Below are 17,554 nucleotides of genomic sequence, written 5' to 3'. Positions count from 1 at the left end.
GTGCCTGGATGGCTCAGTGGGTTAAAGCCGCTGCCTTCGGCTCAGGTCATGATCTCAGGGTCCTGGGACGCCTGGGTGGCTCAGCTGGTTAAGCGGCTGCCTTCGGCTCAGGTCATGATCCAGAGTCCTGGGATTGAGTCCCACATTGGGCTCCTTGCTCAGCGGGGAGCCTGCTTCTCCCTCTGCCTCTGCCTGCCACTCTGTCTGCCTGTGCTCCCTCGCTCTCTCTCCCTCTCTCTCTGAAAAATTAAAAAAAAAAAAAATGATCTCAGGGTCCTGGGATCAAGCCCCGCATTGGGCTCTCTGCTCAATGGGGAGCCTGCTTCCCTTCCTCTCTCTCTGCCTGCCTCTCTGCCTACTTGTGATCGGTCAAATAAATAAATAAAATCTTTTAAAAAAATTTTTATTTATTTATTTGACAGAAATCACAAGCAGGCGGAAAGTTCGGCGGAGAGAGGTTGGGTGGGGAAGCAGGCTCCCTGCTGAGCAGAGAGCCTGATGCGGGGCTCTATCCCAGGACCCTGGGATCATGACCTGAGCTGAAGGCAGAGGCTTTAACCCACTGAGCCACCCAAGTGCCCCCAGCCTGAACATTTTAAACAAAATGGAGGGAAAGGAATGGAAAGGCAGATACTGGTGAAGAGAATGCCACTACCCACTTAGGTTATTAAGGCCTGACGAGGCTTCCATGAATAAAGACTTGATTTTGCATGCTCGGAATTACTCTGAAACAATCTTGCTTCTCATCGAAGGTGAGGGCAACCTGTATGGCGAGCAAGGAGTGCTGGTTCTGGGGAACTCAGAAGCCTAGGCATTGTCAAGGCGGCTCCTACCGGAAGACAGAGCTTCTTCAAACTGTAAAAAGTCTACATTCTCTTCTCTACGTTCTAATGAGGATTCTCAGGTAAGTGGTAAAGGCTAAGGCTTTTCCACCTTAAGATCATGGAGCGCTCTTTATCCTGGGAGCTTACAAACCCTCCCTTGGATTGTTTTTCTTTTCTTCCTGCTGTGGTTCATCAGCATTTTCAGGAAGCCACTGAATTCCCAGGAGGGACCACATTTCTTCATGTTCCTTTGGATGATTGACCTAGACTGCCCAGCCTGGGCCTCTCCTGCTGTTCTCTTCCTCTCTGTGTCTCTTGTCTTGGGCCCATGTGACACACCAGACACCTGGCATTTCCCCAGGGCCGAAGCGCCAACTGGTGTAAATGTGTTTGACTTCATGGCGGCAGCGGACTCCTGGTTTCCGGCTGCCAAGGCTGCATTTAACCTAAAGTTACCCTCAGGCAGGGCAGGGCAGGGTGGGTTACCAGGGTATGAGTCAGCCAGTGTAGCACCGGACTTTTTTTACTCTTAAAGGTACATGGAACAGGGACAGTCAGTGTGGTAGACCATAGAGGTAAGTTCCAGGAAACTTTGAATCACAGCCAAAAATCACCCAGACACAATGCAATCAGATTCACTTCACTTTTATTATGAACAAACACAATTTCAGATCAGTACAACTAAGCTTCAGAGTTGATATTAATAGAAATTATTCCAAAATTATCCTTAGGTCACAAATTACTATCCCACATAAAAGGAGAAAAAATCACACCCAATCTAGGAAAAGGTATCCTGTGTATTGTTTCCATGGCAATAAGTTTATACATTCTCAAATTTTGTCTGGCTAGTTATCCACCACTTATCCAATGGATTTATCCAATCTCTCAGAGAAAATCGTATCGGTTAATGATAGCATCCGGGACGCACGGTTCATGGTGGACACAAGTTCACGGTGGATACTGCTACTATAAAAATACTCAGGACTTAAAAGAATTCCTCTGCTGAAGGATCCCAAAATGCTTTATAAAAAGCATTAGTCACGCCTCAAAACTGCCCTGTGAGGTAGGTCAGTATTATTATCCCATTTTAACAGAAGGAAAACTGAGGCACATTATAGTTAAGTGACTTGCCCAGGGTCACACAGCAAGTCAGTGGCACAGTGGTAGGAGAGGAGCTGGCCTTAACCACCCACGTCACGTGGACACCTTGCTTTCTTTGACCTTTCACACTGACCCATTTGAGCTATACTTACAGAGAATACACTCAAGATACTAGCAAACCAAGGAGAAAAAGTTTCCATTTTAAATGCTACAACCATCTTTTAATCTAAAAAATATCATAAATCAAATACATTCAGATTACTTCCACCCTCCATCAAATGTGGGCACTTAATAAAAACAGCCCTAAGAAAAGTTTCCAAAATGAAGCCCAGAAGGGAATCCTGTGAACAGCTACACTGATAATTCTCCAGCCAGGCCCCCTCTTCTACCAGCCACTTCTGCAGGGTCTCAGGTGCAAAGGAACTCCATGGAGGGAGGGAGGAGGGAGTGAGAGCAGGCTCATATGCAACACTGATTAGAAAAGATGTAAGGCACCCAAATAAGTTGTCGACACACCCACAAAGCAAGGACTGTTAGAAATTCAGACTTGAGTTTCTGGATCATTAATGTGTCAACTGAACTCAGCTTTAAAATCTTGAAGACAAGTTTTCCTTACTTAGCAGGCACCCCTCTACCTCCACATTCTCCTATATGGAGGGGCCCTCAGCCTGAGGACCCTGTCCAGCCTTGTGTAGGGTCACGGTACGGACCAGATCCCTGGGACAGGATTAGAATAGAAAGATAGACTTGGTTTTGGTCCAAAATTGTAAAGCAGGCATCTGATAACCTGTCGAATTGAAACTACCCAACAGGCATTTATTTCCAAGGGCTAAGTCCACAAGCCAGCAGATCTGAACTACAGTGATGTTCCATTGGAGTCTTTTCTACTGAGAGAACAGCTCTAAAGGTGTGGATGCCTTTAGTCCAGGGAACCCTTGTAGCCTCTGTCTATTCAATACATACAGGAAGAAAGGCCCTCTTCCCTTCCACTACTGGGGCTCAACAGCGCAGAGAGCATTTGGTATTGTACATTTCCAATCTTTCAGAGAGTAAAGCCAGGCTTTTACATTGATGACTGAGGTACAGCGACAGGGGTAGTCCAAGGTTCTCAAAACAATGATGCTTCCTTCAGACCTCTTCTACATTACCCTGGCTGTGGCCCTAGGCTGTGTGGTGGGGAATGCTGGTTAGCTTGCCAAACAGAGATGCTGTTCGGCAAAGTTCATGGCATTTCAGATCCTAAGTCTTGGGCTTTACGATACAGCCCGACTCCAGGGAACAGGGCCTCCTTTTGCATGAGGCACTTTGGAACTTTCCTTTGCTTCTTGTGCTTCCCGGTGAAGACTAGGCTCCCTCCTACTTCTACAAGCATTGCACTGTCCGCTGGGAGCACGGACTCGGGCTGAGCAGGCGTACTGAGTGAGACAGAGGAGGCTAAAAACAAACCCCTTTCTTGCTCCATGCCTGCCTCACTGGCACTATCCAAGCCTCTGGCCTGGTTGTGCCTCATGAGAGTGCCTGAGCCAGGGATGTTTCTAGTAAGGTTTGCCAGCCTCTTCTTGAGTCATCATTGTGGCAGGGGAGGTCAGGGGTGTAGGTAGAGGTCCTCTGGAGGCCAAGTGAAAGTGACGGCTAACTTTATAAAGAGAAACAGTGGTTCAGTGACCCTGAGCGTTCTGTCTGCAGGAGAGGAAGCTGCCTGGTGAGCAAGAACCATCACTACCTCCGAGTACACACAGAGGAGGCTTCCTGTCCAGAGAGAGAAGAAAACATCAGGGAGGAGATAGAACCAGGGAGGGAGGGATGCACAGATAGGGTAGAGCCAGGAATCAAAACCCACAGTAATTAAGAGATTCCTACCTCGCCCCCCAGGCAGTCCTACACTTTACGCTAAAAGTTAACTGAGAAGGACTGGGAGAAATGGTTCAGCACTGCAGGGAGAAGCCTTCTAGTTTGTACTCATTCCAAGGAGAAACTAGAATGAATGAATGAGTGAACGTAACATTTAATTTGTTTGTATAACCAGCTTCTAAATCAGGACACCCAATGACTTACTCAGTAGTAACCTTCTGAATCCCCTGGCAATGTGTTCTCAGAGCCCTTCTTTTGTAAAGTCATCTCTTAGGAACTGCCAACAGACCTAGCCCTGAACCTCTCCATCTCCTGTCCAGCAGTGAGAGGAGAGTAGACAACCCACCTCATTTCTCCTCTTCTTCAAGCACCCCTCTTTCAGAGGGAAATACCCTAAGTGAATTACTTGAACGTTCCAAGCAGAGTGTGTATGTATATATATTTTGATGTTGGACCCAACTCCACCGCTTAAAAGCCTTCCTTTTTTGGAAGACAGCTATGCTCACCACTATGCCACAAACACATTCCTTTTTTGGATGTCTGGAAATGCTTCAGCCACCTTATTACCATGATGGGAGATGACCAATGGCCCGAAGATGGCAGAGCAGAAAGATGAAAGAATTTTGATGATTCCGTGATCTGCTAGATTCTCTAATTCTGGAAACAACCAACCTCAAGATTTCTTGTCATATGGAATAAGAAATCTTCCTGTTATTCAAGAAAAAAAAAATCCTTCCCCAGGAGAGACCACTTTTACTACAAACTAGATGCTGCTTCTTTATCTCCAACCTAAACTACACTGGGGCATTGAGATTTGCTTTTGTGTTCTAGCATTGCTGGGCTCTATGGCCATTCCCTAGTCAGAGTCAGGAGAGAAAGGAGGCATGCCGTCTGGTGGGGCTCCAAGTCCTCACTAGGCAAGCAACCCTATGTGTCCAATCCCAGCAGGAGCTCCTTGCCTTGTTTCCCACCTCACCCCCATCTTTACCTCTCAATCATACCATGCACGCGAACTCTCTCCCCTGCCGGTTTACCTGCTTTAGAAGCTTTGTGCCAAATAAAGTTATTTTCCATTCCAACTCGCAAAAGCCTGAGCTGAAGATAATTAACATGGGCCTTCCCAGAAGGTATGTTCTCATACCTCTAGCATGAGCCACCCACCCTAAAGCTCAGGACAGCTCAAGGAAAGAGTTATGTGGGGCAAAGACCACTGATTCTGGACTACAGAAAGGTTGTCTAGGCTGTGGAAGCTGGACACCCACCCACGAATGACCAGCTGCTTGCCTGGGAGGCAATGAGCAAGGAGAAAAAGGAAGGTGGTTAAGAACCAAACAGAGAAAAGGACAACGGACTAGAAGAGAGAGAGGATAAGAGAAGAACTAAGAATCTCGGCTTAGCATCATGAAGGCAGAGTTGTTGGCTTTCAATTTTAAAGGAATACTGTATTGGAACGGGTTAACATCATCATCTTTAGCATCCTGGTAGCATTATTCAGTAGTTAATAAACAGAACATTAAACTGTGCCTGGCTGGCTTTTGGAAAAGGAATCCGAGGGACCCCAAACTCAGCCACTCTTGTAGCTTCCGTCTCCAGTTCTTTTAATCCTGGCCAAGACAGCAGCCTTGGATACTCTCTTCCGGTCGTAAGCGAGACCGAGGGCAGCCATGCAATCAATAAAGAAGGTGGTGACGTTGATGTGCCAGCGGTACTCGCTGGCAGAGTAGTCGTAGGGGAAGGAGTGGTGGTAGTTGTGGAAGCCCTCCCCTGGAACAAAAGCAAGGACAAGAGTTACGGAGCCGCGTAGCACAATGTGGTCTTCTCGGTCTTCTCGGTCTCCGCAGGCGGGGTGTCCAGCAGCCAACCTCAAACCTAGCAGAAACTTGCTGCTGCTGAACAGACGAACAAGTCCAGTCTCTTCGGCTCTGAACCAGACTGATCGCCTCAGAGGCATCTTAAAAAATAACGGGGGAGACCTGGCCACCAAGTCTAGGAGCCTGTGTCAGAGGAGGACTGAGAATTCCTCTCAAGAGGATAAGCTGACTAGAGAGAAAGGGCTCAGGGCCAGGAAGGGATTTTAGGTGGGAAAGTTCCCTAAGTACTGGTCTGAGACCCCCAGAGGCTCTTGGGGTACATGAGCACGTGTCAGGGTGGGGAGAGCAGAGGGTCCCGAATGAAGGACTTTTGCCGCACTTCTTCCAACCACCTCTAAGTGGGGACCAGGGGGGTCAGTACAGACAGAACTGGGCAGTTAACAGCCCAACGTCAGGAGAAAAGCAGCCCAGTGCAGGGTCCCGTGTTTCCTCAGCTTCTACCAGTTTGGAATGAACTGCTCCGGCTTCTGGTTCTTTGAGCTTCGACCCTGGGGTATGCCGGGGCAGGGGAGGTGGGGGGGCGGGGCGGCAGCAGAGGGGAGAGTCTAATAAAACAGAATTTCTCTGAGGGAATAAGAATGAAAATGCTTAGATATTCCCTCTAACCTCTGAGGTTCTGAGAGGAGCGGTTCACTTTGCTGGGTTGAGGGAAAACAAAGACATTCTGGTGTCCGGAGAATTTCAGGAAGAGGTAAAGCTTTGGAAACTCCACAGAAAGCAAGTGCTCCAACCCTTGGCAGGACTCTTCTTTTGCATGGTATTCAACAATTAACAATATGGACCCTCCTAAAGCTGGGGGAAAGCTGGGTCAAGAACAGCTAATAAAAGAGCACAGTGAGCTCTTTGAAGATAAAAGAACCCCGGGAGAGTAGTAATGATATTAATAACAAGCAAGTGAAGGAAGTCCTACAGAGTAAATGACACCATCCAGGGCAAGTCAAGGTATGTCCTCTCCGTGTGACACCTGATTATTCAGTGTGAACTGAGTAGGAGGCTGGGATAACCACGAGGCCAAAGGTACTGACAGGATTACTAATTTCCATAAGTGGCTTTGTACCAGGGCTCCGTGAAAGCTCGAAACAGGCCTCTACTTATCAGATTTAAAACGGAATCAGATACACACCCAGCGGAGAGACAAAAAAGAGGAAGGTCCACAGGTAGAAGAAAGGACAAGAGTTTGCAACTGGAGCAGCAAGATATCTCAGGAGAAAGGCTCCAGGGAGGAGGTCAGCTTTGACTTCGAGCAAATGAGCATGTGACTGTGTGGCAGGTAACTCAAGAAAAACAGATTAGACTGGCAGATAGAAACTAGCTACAACAGAACAAAGGTGGAGGTGATAAGGGAGGAGAGACAGGGAGCAGAGATGAAGGGCACCTGAGACGAAGTAAGACACCAGCCGCCATTCTGAACCGATGCTCATAAAGAGGCTGGAGTTGGGGAAGCTCAGTGTGGACCCTGGGGTGACACAGGACAAATCTCATTCTAGAAAATTCTATTTCTATGAAAATCTCAGACTTACATAGCTGAAGTGATTGATTTCAAACATGGGCCAAAGGAAGAACAGGCACAAGGGTAGAAAGTGAGATGCATGAGAGGGCAAAAGAGACAGGAAAGAATGCCTCAGTCCACACAGGAGAGAGAGCTGGGGTTGAGAATCTAAAGGAAGATTTTCTAAAGAGAGAAAGCAAAGGCAAGGCTGTAGTGTGCAGAAACGTGTGCACCAGTGAGGCTGCCTAGATATACTGTATGACCAATGATGGCACCTGATTGCTGGTGAGGAAGAGGCCACAGGGGTCTGCTTAAGGAAAATAAATTCTAGGCCTTGGTCAAGGTCTATATTTAGTTGCCAGCAGTGACAGAGAAAGAACAGAGACAGATGGCAGAAGCCCGTTGTCTTAGGCTCTGGCTAGTGGGACTGGAACAACAGAAAGAAATTCATGAATAGTCAGCATTAGATCCGCCAGCAGGCACTTGTGAGCAAACCAACCGCTTTAGTGGTGGTTCCCGAAGCCACGTTGTGGGTAAGGGCTGCTCCTGGCACAGAAGAGAAGCAGGAGAAAAAGACAGGACAAGAGATAAGACTGATAGGCGGTCATTAACGGCCATACACAAGTGCTTTGATGTCCTTCGTATTGGCACCAGCAGGCCGTACAGCACGGCATACACTTCAAATACGACCTACTCGAATACAGCAAGAGAAAACAGAAGCTGATTAAATGTAATGACAAGGAGTTATTCTACATTTTATAGAGCATATTTCTTTTTTAAGAGTTAAGATTTACTTAATTTTTTTGAGAGACAGAGTGCAGTGGGGAAGGGCAGAGGCAGAGGGAGAGAGAATCCCAAGCAGACTCCTCCATGAGCTCAGAGCCCGACATGGGGCTCGATCTCACAACCCCAAGATCACATCCCGAGGCGAAACCAAGAGTGGAGTCGGATGCCTGACTGCGGCACCGAGGGGCTCCTATACCATGTATGAACATAAAACCCAAGGCTCACGGCCTATCCAGATGATCCTGTTGTCCATTTATGCATTCCCTGCCCCAAGCAAGACTTGGGAGTCCGGCCCCAAAGGTGACTGGGAAAAGGAACACCCAAAGGGGCTGATCAAACATAGCATTTGTGAAGGTTCTAGAACCTGAAATCAAAGGCACTGTTGCTTTTTACCCTTTCCTTTTTACATGAGACCTGCTGCCCAACTCCAAAGAGTCTTCTCATATACTGTCCTTTAGTGGAAAACCAGCCAGAAAGAAGTCCTAAAACAGGTTCATCTGGTTTTTCTGGCTCCTTGTCTAATACCCGAACCAGTGGACCACTAGCAAGGGTCTTGCTGTAGACAGTGGACTTACCTACAGCTCCCATGGACACCAGGATGTTCTCTCGGGGGTTAATGTTCTTGTCATAAGGGCGGTATCCATACAGGTGGGCAGCGCTGTTCACCAGCCACGTGGCGTTGAGCACCATGGTGTAACGCAACAGAGTGGCGATGAAAAAGCTGTGTTGAAAGGTCTCGCCCCAGCAATAGCAGGGCACAAAGGTTGGCAGGATAAAGCACATCAGCAGAATGCCGGATTTGTAGTACCTACAGCGAGAGACCAGACGCCGGGTCAGAGGGAAGAGGACAGCTCCTGGTCCCGCCTGATTTTCCTCTGCAGCTACTGGGACCGTCTCTTCCCCCTCTACTTGAGTACCATGTAGCCAGAGGCACAGCAAGAGGGGATGGGGTGGGGCAATCTTTTGAGAACATCCCAGTTTTTAGAAAATGAGGTAATGAGGGGTTACATGATTTTTCTAGGATCACACCAGTAGGAACCAGTGGAACAAGGATTGGAAGGCTTGCCTCCAGCCTCTGAATCCATTGTTCTTTCTGACTAGCAGCACACCATCTTGGTGAAACAGGTGAGGTCCAGGTTACCAGCTCATAAACTTGAGTTCTCCGTCCCAGGCTGTTTTTCCATTCTGCCTTTAGGCTCCTTTCTCTTTCCTGTCTATGTTTTTTGCAGAGTCTAGGGTTTGTGTCTTGCCTCCAGGTCCCGCTAGCCACCTCAAAATCGTTCCTCTTCCTCCTCAGGGAGTCACTGTCCTTCAGGCACACAAGCCCTCTGGAGGCCCCACGCCATTCTTCACTGTCTCAAATGTGGACCACACCATTGACATTCCCAGGGAACCGATTTCCTGCTTCTCTTCAGCACTCAAGTCTTACACTCTTGTGTCATTAGTATTCCCTGCATCAGACTTTTGTTCCTGCCACTGCTTCTGCAGCACAGATCCCCATTAGCTCTGAACTCCTGGCCCTGCTTCTCACCTCTCTGACTTGGTGTTTTTCTTTTTTTTCAACCCTCCTCTGAGAGTGACCTTTCTAAAGCACACCTCCAGTTATCACCACATTCCTGCTCAAAAAACTTGTAATGGGTTCTCACTGCCTATTGAATTAAATCCTAAATCTGCTTTTAAGGCTCTACAAGAATAGCATCAGCTTCTTTCTGGTCTTTCTTCGACCACACCCTACGCTTCAAGCAGAAGGACTTTGTTGCCGGAACATGCTTTCATGTTCTTTCTTTTTGTACTCTCCCTCCCGGCACACACCTGTGAAACTCTCTATCTATCAGTGGATTCCAAAGCTCTCTTCTTTTATAAACCTTTCCCCAGTGACCCCCACCCACTACACTATCTTCCTTTCCTTTGCATCTCTCATTGGTAAAGAAAATATCTCACCACAAATCATAGTTATGTAGACCCTCGGTTTTCTCTCTGCTTCCCAACAGGCTACAAGCTCCTTGAAGGTAAGGACTGTGACACATTCGTCTTTGTATCATGACCGTCCTAGGTCACTAAGTATTTGCTGAATCTAACTGGTTTACTTAAGAGAACTCTGAGAGGAAGTACAACAGTCCACGGCCCTGAGCCTGTGGGCTATTAACTATTAGGGTTTTAAATTTAATTTGGAACATGCAAACCCAGTATATTTCTCAGGTTAAGTTTATAAGCTCTCAGAGAAAAGGGGGATCCCCAAACACCAGATGCCCAGCTCTGTTACTGCTTCACTTACCTTCTCTGGAACATCACCAGCTTCTCAGCCTTGAGGTCAGACAAGTCTAGCAAACCACCCTTCTCCTTGACAGCTGGGTGTTTGCGCACAAGCAGCCAACCCACGTGAGAGAAGAAAAACCCACGCCGGGAATTGTGAGGATCGGCATGCGTTTCTGAAAACTTGTGGTGGGCACGGTGATCTCGGGCCCATTCATACACGTCGTTCTGGAGGGACAGATAAGAGGAATGTAGGCCTGGCCAGAGATTCCCTCTGTGGAGAATTCCAAGGGAGAGACAATTCTAAGAGCTCCTGGCTCTCAGCCCCCCCCTCACAGAATACCCAGGAGTCGGGGTACCCGAGGAGTCCTGCAGCGGGCTCCCTCTGCTCCCCCAACTTGCCACTGAAGCTTAAGTGGAAAAGCAATTTGAAATCCCAGGACACCTGAGTAGGACTAGCCTCTTGAGGGTTAGTTACAGAGTGGGCAGAATGGAGGAGGAGATAGTACAGAGCTTGGTTTCATTAGAAAAGCATATGGCAATTCTTTAAGCAAGAAGAAAGCATTGGCGAAGGTCCTCATGGGGTGCCAAACCCTGGGGCATGGAGAACCTGAGGCAGGCAGCCTGCCTCCCAGGTCCTGGTCAGTGGGTGAAGCTTCCGGGAGCTCCAGTCTCATGCCACACAGATCATGACACAGAAATCACAGTCCGGACCGCATTTCCAAATGACCTCTGCGCTCCTCTGGGATTCTTTTAATGCCTTAAAGGATGTGCTAAATCTCCTCCTTTGCCCCACAAAGACAACATCAGGGCCCTCAAGGCATGAAGTGCTGTGACCCAGAGGATTAACTGACTGTGGCAAGTACCTGGGACACTGCCATGAAGAAAGGGATCAGTTCAGTTTCTTTCCTTTTTCCTCTCGCTCCCAGCTAAGCCCCATACCCCTGGCCATCTTTTGTCCCTGGCTCCGCCTTACCAACCAGGAGTTCCCTTCTCCCACTCCCCTGCATTCTGTCTCTGCTACTCACCTTCTGCCTCAACAAACCTCAATTTTTGACTCAGCCAGGCTGGCGGCTTGATACAGGACCGTGATGTCGGTCCGCCTAACTTCTCAGTGACCCCATTTCCTCATCTGTAAAATGCGGGTCACAGTACCTCCCTTCTAAGACTGTTGTGAGGATTTAATGAGCTAATTTATGCCAAGGGCTTAGAATAGTCAGGAACATGGGGCTACAGAAGTATTTGCTCTTATACCTGAGAACACGGAGTTCAAGAGTCTATGAAACATCAATCTCCACCCTGTTGTGGAGGAATCCTAAGCTTTTCACCTCAAGTCGTGAATTTATTGTCCAGCGCCTGCCCAGGAAACCGGGGTCAGTTCCTGGCTTAGGCACAGTGAGCCCTTATGATAAAGGACTACAGTGGCCCAGACTGCGTGATAACAGAGGGACCTGAGGATCAAAACACCACCCCGTGACACTGAGACTATTACCTGTGTATCTCCTACTCCCCTCTTCCGATGTGGACTTAGGGACTGGGGCTGCGATTGAGGTGATCGTAAGGGGAGAGGACAGCCAAGTGCTGTCCGCGTGTGGCTCCTCTCTAGGTGCTGAGCTTCTCCATTCTGCCCCCGGACCATCAGAAGAGCAGAGAGAAAAGAGCTGAGCAAAAAGGCAGCTTCTCACCTGGAAGGCCATCGTGTTGGCAATGATCAGGAAGAGCCTCAGGGGCAGCCGAGCTTTGTAACTCCGGTGACTCCACAGGCGATGAGCTCCTGCTGTTATGCCCAGAGCACTGATCAAATAGTAGAGGAGTCCTACCAGGGAAAGTCAATGTGGGCAGTCACTCATCTGGGAAGGCATTCACATGATGGCTCCCGTCCAAGTCTGTGTGTTCTTTAGGCTTTGAGTGAGGATTTGTTTCACCTTGAACTTCGGGAATGCCTTGGTCTCCTCTGTCCCTTCACTTTTACCCCTTGAAAAATACCATCACTGCCCATCCTCTGGTATTAGCTGAGTCCCAGGCGCTTGAGAAAGGCCAGGCAGAGAAGCAGGCTCTTACCACCACCCAGCTAGCTACTTGTCATTCTCCGTGGTGAGGGACACTGTCCCTGGTCCTATCTCCTTTGACCTTCAGCTAACCTTTTCCAAAGTTTTAAGGACCACAGATGACTCCTGCAAAGTTCACGACCCATAAGCACAGGTGGTATTAAGCTACTTGAAAGCTAGGATGGTCTGAACGCTGGCCAATTCAGGGGACTCTGAGCTCTCAGGGACACTCGCAGGGCTCTGAATGATGGCTATGTACCAACTAGCGTGAAAGCATTTCAATATTCTAGCAGGCGGTGCAGTCCTATCAGGGGAAAAATCTGCCCTGTCTTAAGCTTTGCTAAGGACTTCTCTGAGTCACTGAATACCCTGAATGGGGTTTAACATCCTCACGTTGCAGTGGAAGGAAGGAATACACGCTGAGAAGTGAAGTGTTTATCTAGGGTCACATGGCTGGTGAGAAATGGAGCCATGGTTGGAGACCAGGTTTTCTGTCAACAAGCACTCTTTGTTCCTGCTGTCCTGTGCACCCACCAAGATACCCACATGGTTCCTGTGTCTCTCCTTTGCCATGTGCCTTGGTCAGCCCATACTCTCTCTGGCAAGGCTAATTCTAGATGGCGGCAGGAAATCCTCCAAGTGTTCGCTGAAACACCCCAGCACCGTCTGGCCACACCTTTCCTGGAGGCCTGCAGGATCTAATCTCTGGATGATATAGAGATACAGTCTCTAACTAGGAATTGGGTTCCTGGGTATACCCGTCCTCCTCTGTTGGCTCTAGCAGGCAGGGGCTGAGGCCTTGATAGAGCAGTGACTGTTGACAATGTTTCATTCCTGGGGAAGCAGCTAGAAACAATGGATCTTCAGTGGCCACAGAACTCAGTTGCAGTCAGAGACACTGAACAGTGTCACAAATTGTCCCGTGTTCTTCTCCAGCCATAGATACCAGTTTCCTAAACAACCCCCCGCCTCCCTCCTCCCCTAACCCTATCTCCCTCCATGCTCTCCTATCCCTCCTCCAGGATCTGGAGGACAACCATGGAGCCAGAGTCTGTCCCAGCACAAGTTCTACCCACTGTCCCATACTCTGGGCTGACATAAGGGCCTCCGGCAATTTGCTGGCCTCCAGCCATGTGCTGACTTCTCTCCAGATACACTATCTGTCTGCACCTGGAAAAGTGAGAGTTGAGCCACAGCCCACTAAACATCAAGGAGGAAGAAAAATGGCTTCAGGCCTGAAAGCAGAAGCACTCAGAAGCTCTGAGGTCCTCCGAGGTCTTCCACTGAGGACCCTGGCAAGTCGACTTAGAAAGTACCTAAGATTGTAGTAGCATTACCAGGTCCTTGGGAAAAGAGCCCATACACTCCAGTGCCTTTTCCTACCAACCTTGAAAGCCTGTCTAACAGAAGACCGTAAGCCAGTGGGAGAGTAGTGTCTCTACTAACGTCCAGACTGCCGGCCTGAGTCAGGTCTCCTCATTTTGGTTCCAAGAAAGAGACCTGAGAAGTTTTACCTCTAGGCCCTCAGTGTTCCCAGAGATCTCTCTTCAGTCCTCCCTCTAAGGGCTCTTCAGAGAGGCGCTCAAAATTGCTCAGAGTCATGAGAAATACTGGAATCACAACCAGTCGCTAATTTAACACTGTCCTTAGGGATAAAACAAGAAAAGGTGAAGCCAAGCTCCTCAACTCTGAAGGTGGGGCCTCTGACCCTCCCCTTGCTCCTCCTGTTCTGACTTCCCTTCCACCAGCTGGACATCTGCCTAAGTCATCCAGCATAGGGCCCAGGAACAGGAAAAGAGAGTCACCATCCAGTCCCCGTGGGCCATGTTTCTCTGTCCAAAGGCACGGTACACATCCAGGGCAGGACACCAAAAAGCTAGTGGGTGCAGCCTGGGCTTGGGGATCGTCCTCTGCCTGCCCCTCCCCCTCCCCCCACCCAGCAGCCAAGGGTGAGGAGCAATGAGCGGCTGTCTGGCCACACTCTGGGCTTCACCAGGCCTACAGGGTGTCCTGAGGCTGCAAGGGGCTTTCCAGGTGACAAAAACTACTTGTGAAGACTCCTCTACTGGGGAGAAAGGGTGGAGAGGGGATGCCACAGTCTCCCTGGGAGACCCTCACTCCTGCTCTTGACCTCTCCCGCTGCAGCTGAAGTTCTTCCCCTGGCTTCTCCGAGGGGCAGAGAACACACATCCCCTGCTCTTTCCAGATAGAAGAGCCCTTCCTGGCCTGCAGATGAACTGATTCTCTGAGCCTGGCTGGCCCCAGCAATGACCCACATTGATCATCTAAGGAGAACTACCTTCCTAATCCTAAAAAAGCACTGTTGTCCCAGTTGTACCTGGAAAATTAGAAATCCCAAAGAGAGCAGATCTACCCAGCTGTACTTCTCTGTCTCTGGCACTCAGAGGATTTCCCAAGACAACTACCTTTAGGAAAAAGAGGTCCTGGGGGAAGCAGCTACAACTGGGCCATTCCACACACGGTCCTCCAAGAATGCAGCTGTCAGCAAGCACCCCATACCCAAGACTGTGCTGGAACTCCTCAAGCGGTTTTCTGGAGGGCAATCCTGACTCACCATCCTCAGAGAGGGCCAACGCGGAGCCCCTGGGACACTGGGGCTCTCTGCTCCCACTTCCCCTTTCCCAAGTCCGGCTCTGGGTAGCAGAGGGGAAAATGCCTGCAAAGCATATGTGTGTGTCCAGGGGGCAGGGCCCTGCATCAGCTCATAGCCAGGCATCCCGGAAAGAGCTGAGCTAAGGGCAGGTTAGGGACAAACTGGGAACTGTCTCCCTCACTGCCGCAGCCTCAAGGCTGGGGCTGCTCAGGGCTCTCTTCTCTGGCCTGGCTGCCCCAGGCAAGGGGCGGGGGGGGGGGGGGGGGGGGGGGGGGGGGGGGGGGGGCCCTTCTGGGGGGGGGGGCCGCGCGGGGGGGGGGGGGGGGGGGGGGGGGAGTGGTGGTGGCGATAGGGGGCACTTCATGACATTAGGAGACACGGGCTGGAGCAGGCTAGGCTAGATGGGAACTGGAAATGTTTCCTCAACCTCATTTCATTCCCAGAACACGTTCATTCGGTGGCATGTATAGCTCCCCGGAGACTTACATGGAGTCAGAGCAGCATATCTGTGTAACCGGGCTTATTCAGGAGCCTTCTTCGGCCGTCTGTTTAACAAAGTAGCCTGGCTGGGCCAAGGGCCAGGGCAAAAGAATTTTGTGGGTAACCTCTTCTCTTCCTCCCCCTTCTGCTAACTCTTGTCCTGAGCAGTTTCTCCTGCTGTGCTCTGAGTGTGCTCCACACATCCCCCGTAGAGCTGCTGCTCTAGTCCCATGTTCCCATGTCTCCCAGGTCGTGGCCTTGGCAGGGCTGGGCCAGGCAGCCAAGCAAATGACCTGAAAATAGGGAAAGCTGACTCTCTGGCACAGGTCTACTCACTTCAAGGCCTGCAGCACATGGTCTCAGGGCTCCCTGCCCAGCACCCACACTGAAGGACCCCCAGAATTGTCCCTCCTGCATCCCGATCCCCCCAGGCCCCATTCGTGGCCCACCACTGTCGGTTCACCAAGAGACAGGGCGGGGAAAACCTGGGCCTGGAAGGGCTGATGCCTCTGTATGCAAGATCCTACCTTCTTAAAGGAGTAGGGAGAAGCGGAGGTACTGGGTCGGAAGCACAAGAGAATCTCTTACCCCAGATCCAGGTGTAGGTCTTGCAGGTGGGAACCAGCGTGATCCCATACAGGGCTCCCACGTGCAGCAGAAACATAAGGATGATGTTTCTCCAAACATACTCAACCTTGGGCTTTGGACCCTCTGGATCTTTGTAGCTTGGGTCATAGATGTCGTCTTTCATTTCAGGGCGGATGTCTCCTTCCAAGTACAGAGAAGGCTTCTCCAACTTGCCGCCTCCATTCTGCAGGATCCTGGAGGAAGGTGCGGTGATGGTGGTGGTGGTAGTGTAGGAGCTAGAGATCTGGAAGGAGAGAAACCAGAGTCAGGAGAGGAGAGGACACGTGCAGTAGCCCTCGCCACTTCACTCCCTCAGCAAGCTGGGGGGAAGGGTGGAGTACAGACACAGACCCTGCCCCCAAAGCCCGCGTTATCCACCGAGAGCCGGGTTTACCCCCTGGTGGGAGGGAGGGAAGTCCCCAGGAACTGTGCCCACAGGTTGGGGAGGGTGGTGGAACCTCAAGGTGAAGGTACAGGGGTAAGGAGGGGTGATAAAACACTCACATCCCAAAAAAAAACACAAAGGAAAACCCGCATGCACACAGACACGAAAGTACGACCGGGTTTTTCTTTAAAGCTTAAGAAACAAAAGTTGGGGAACAAAGTCCTCAAATTACATTCCCCGTTCCCGACAAACTGAAAGCAGTACAACTCGCAAAAGATGGCTAAGAGTCCGCGGGGATCTCAACGCGGTCGTCCACCCTGCGCCCGCGGTCTGGGGCAATCGCCCGGAGCTCACCTCCTCTTGCAGCAAGTGGGCCGGCATCTGGGCTCTCTGATGCTGGGAGCACTTGCCCAAGGCTGAGACGGCAGAGCGCGGCTCCGGACAGCCCGCACACCGGGCGGAATTCGGTTACCGAGCCGGCCTGTGCGCGGTGACCCGCGGCGCTGCTCTCGGAACCTCTTCTGCGCTGTAGGCGCGGGATCCGTGTCGGGCTCCGAGCCGCTGTGCGTGGATCTTCCCGGGCCGGGGATTTAAAGGCTAGAGCTGGCAGTGGGTGACCGACACCCGTATTTCCCAAGACCCCTTTTATTCGCTGCCAACAAGGGGCAAAGTGCGCAGAGTTGGCTCGCCGTGGGAGAGCCGCCTCGGCGGGAGAGGGGAGGAGACAGAGCTGAGGCGCGCTGCGGGCTGGAGACGCGCAAACAGGATGCCGCAGACACACCGCGGCTCCACAGCCGCAGCCCCAGCCCCTGCCCCTGCCCCTGGGGAAATGCTAATGGGCTTCTGTAGAATCCGGCGCGTCATTGGCCGAAGGGAATTTGGTGCCACCTCGTCCAGCCGTTGCCATTGGCTCGGCGCAATCTGCTGTTCCCTCTGCCGCGAGCTACTCGCTCCCCCTCCCCTCTCTTTCTCCTTCTCCGCTCTGCTTCCACCCGCCGCTGGGCCTGTGCCCGGCATCCCGCGGCCTCGGTGGCGCTCGGGAGCCTTCCCTCGGCTCGCGGGAGAGGATCGGGGCCGGGAGTGGGGGGTGGGCACCCGCCCGGGACCGGCCCCTCTCTCCCCTCCCCCGCACTCCGCAGCGGGACCGGGCCCGGGAGGTCTCCTTCCGGCTCGCAGGGACGCGTGGGAGGGCAGACGTGGCTCCCAGCTGGGGGGCCGGAGCCCA

The 17,554-nt window shown here is 51.0% G+C and overlaps 1 protein-coding gene across 1 annotated transcript; it reads right to left on the bottom strand.

Annotated features, from left to right (window-relative positions):
- Positions 1–1,453: 1,453 nt before the first annotated feature.
- Positions 1,454–17,016, bottom strand: LOC111144859 (stearoyl-CoA desaturase). The gene is made up of 6 exons (XM_022499408.1): positions 16,684–17,016; positions 15,906–16,188; positions 11,861–11,991; positions 10,198–10,403; positions 8,498–8,730; positions 1,454–5,540 (listed from the first exon to the last, which is right to left on the bottom strand). Exons 1-6 carry the CDS (start codon positions 16,708–16,710, stop codon positions 5,341–5,343), a joined length of 1,080 nt encoding a protein of 359 aa, XP_022355116.1. The 5' UTR covers positions 16,711–17,016; the 3' UTR covers positions 1,454–5,340.
- Positions 17,017–17,554: the final 538 nt, after the last annotated feature.

The sequence above is a fragment of the Enhydra lutris genome, unplaced genomic scaffold (assembly GCF_002288905.1).
Source record: "Enhydra lutris kenyoni isolate GAN:26980312 unplaced genomic scaffold, ASM228890v2 scaffoldscaffold12, whole genome shotgun sequence".
NCBI lineage: Eukaryota > Metazoa > Chordata > Mammalia > Carnivora > Mustelidae > Enhydra > Enhydra lutris.
The sequence above is the reverse complement of the archived record's forward strand: the minus strand, read 5'-3'. Positions and strand labels throughout refer to the sequence as shown.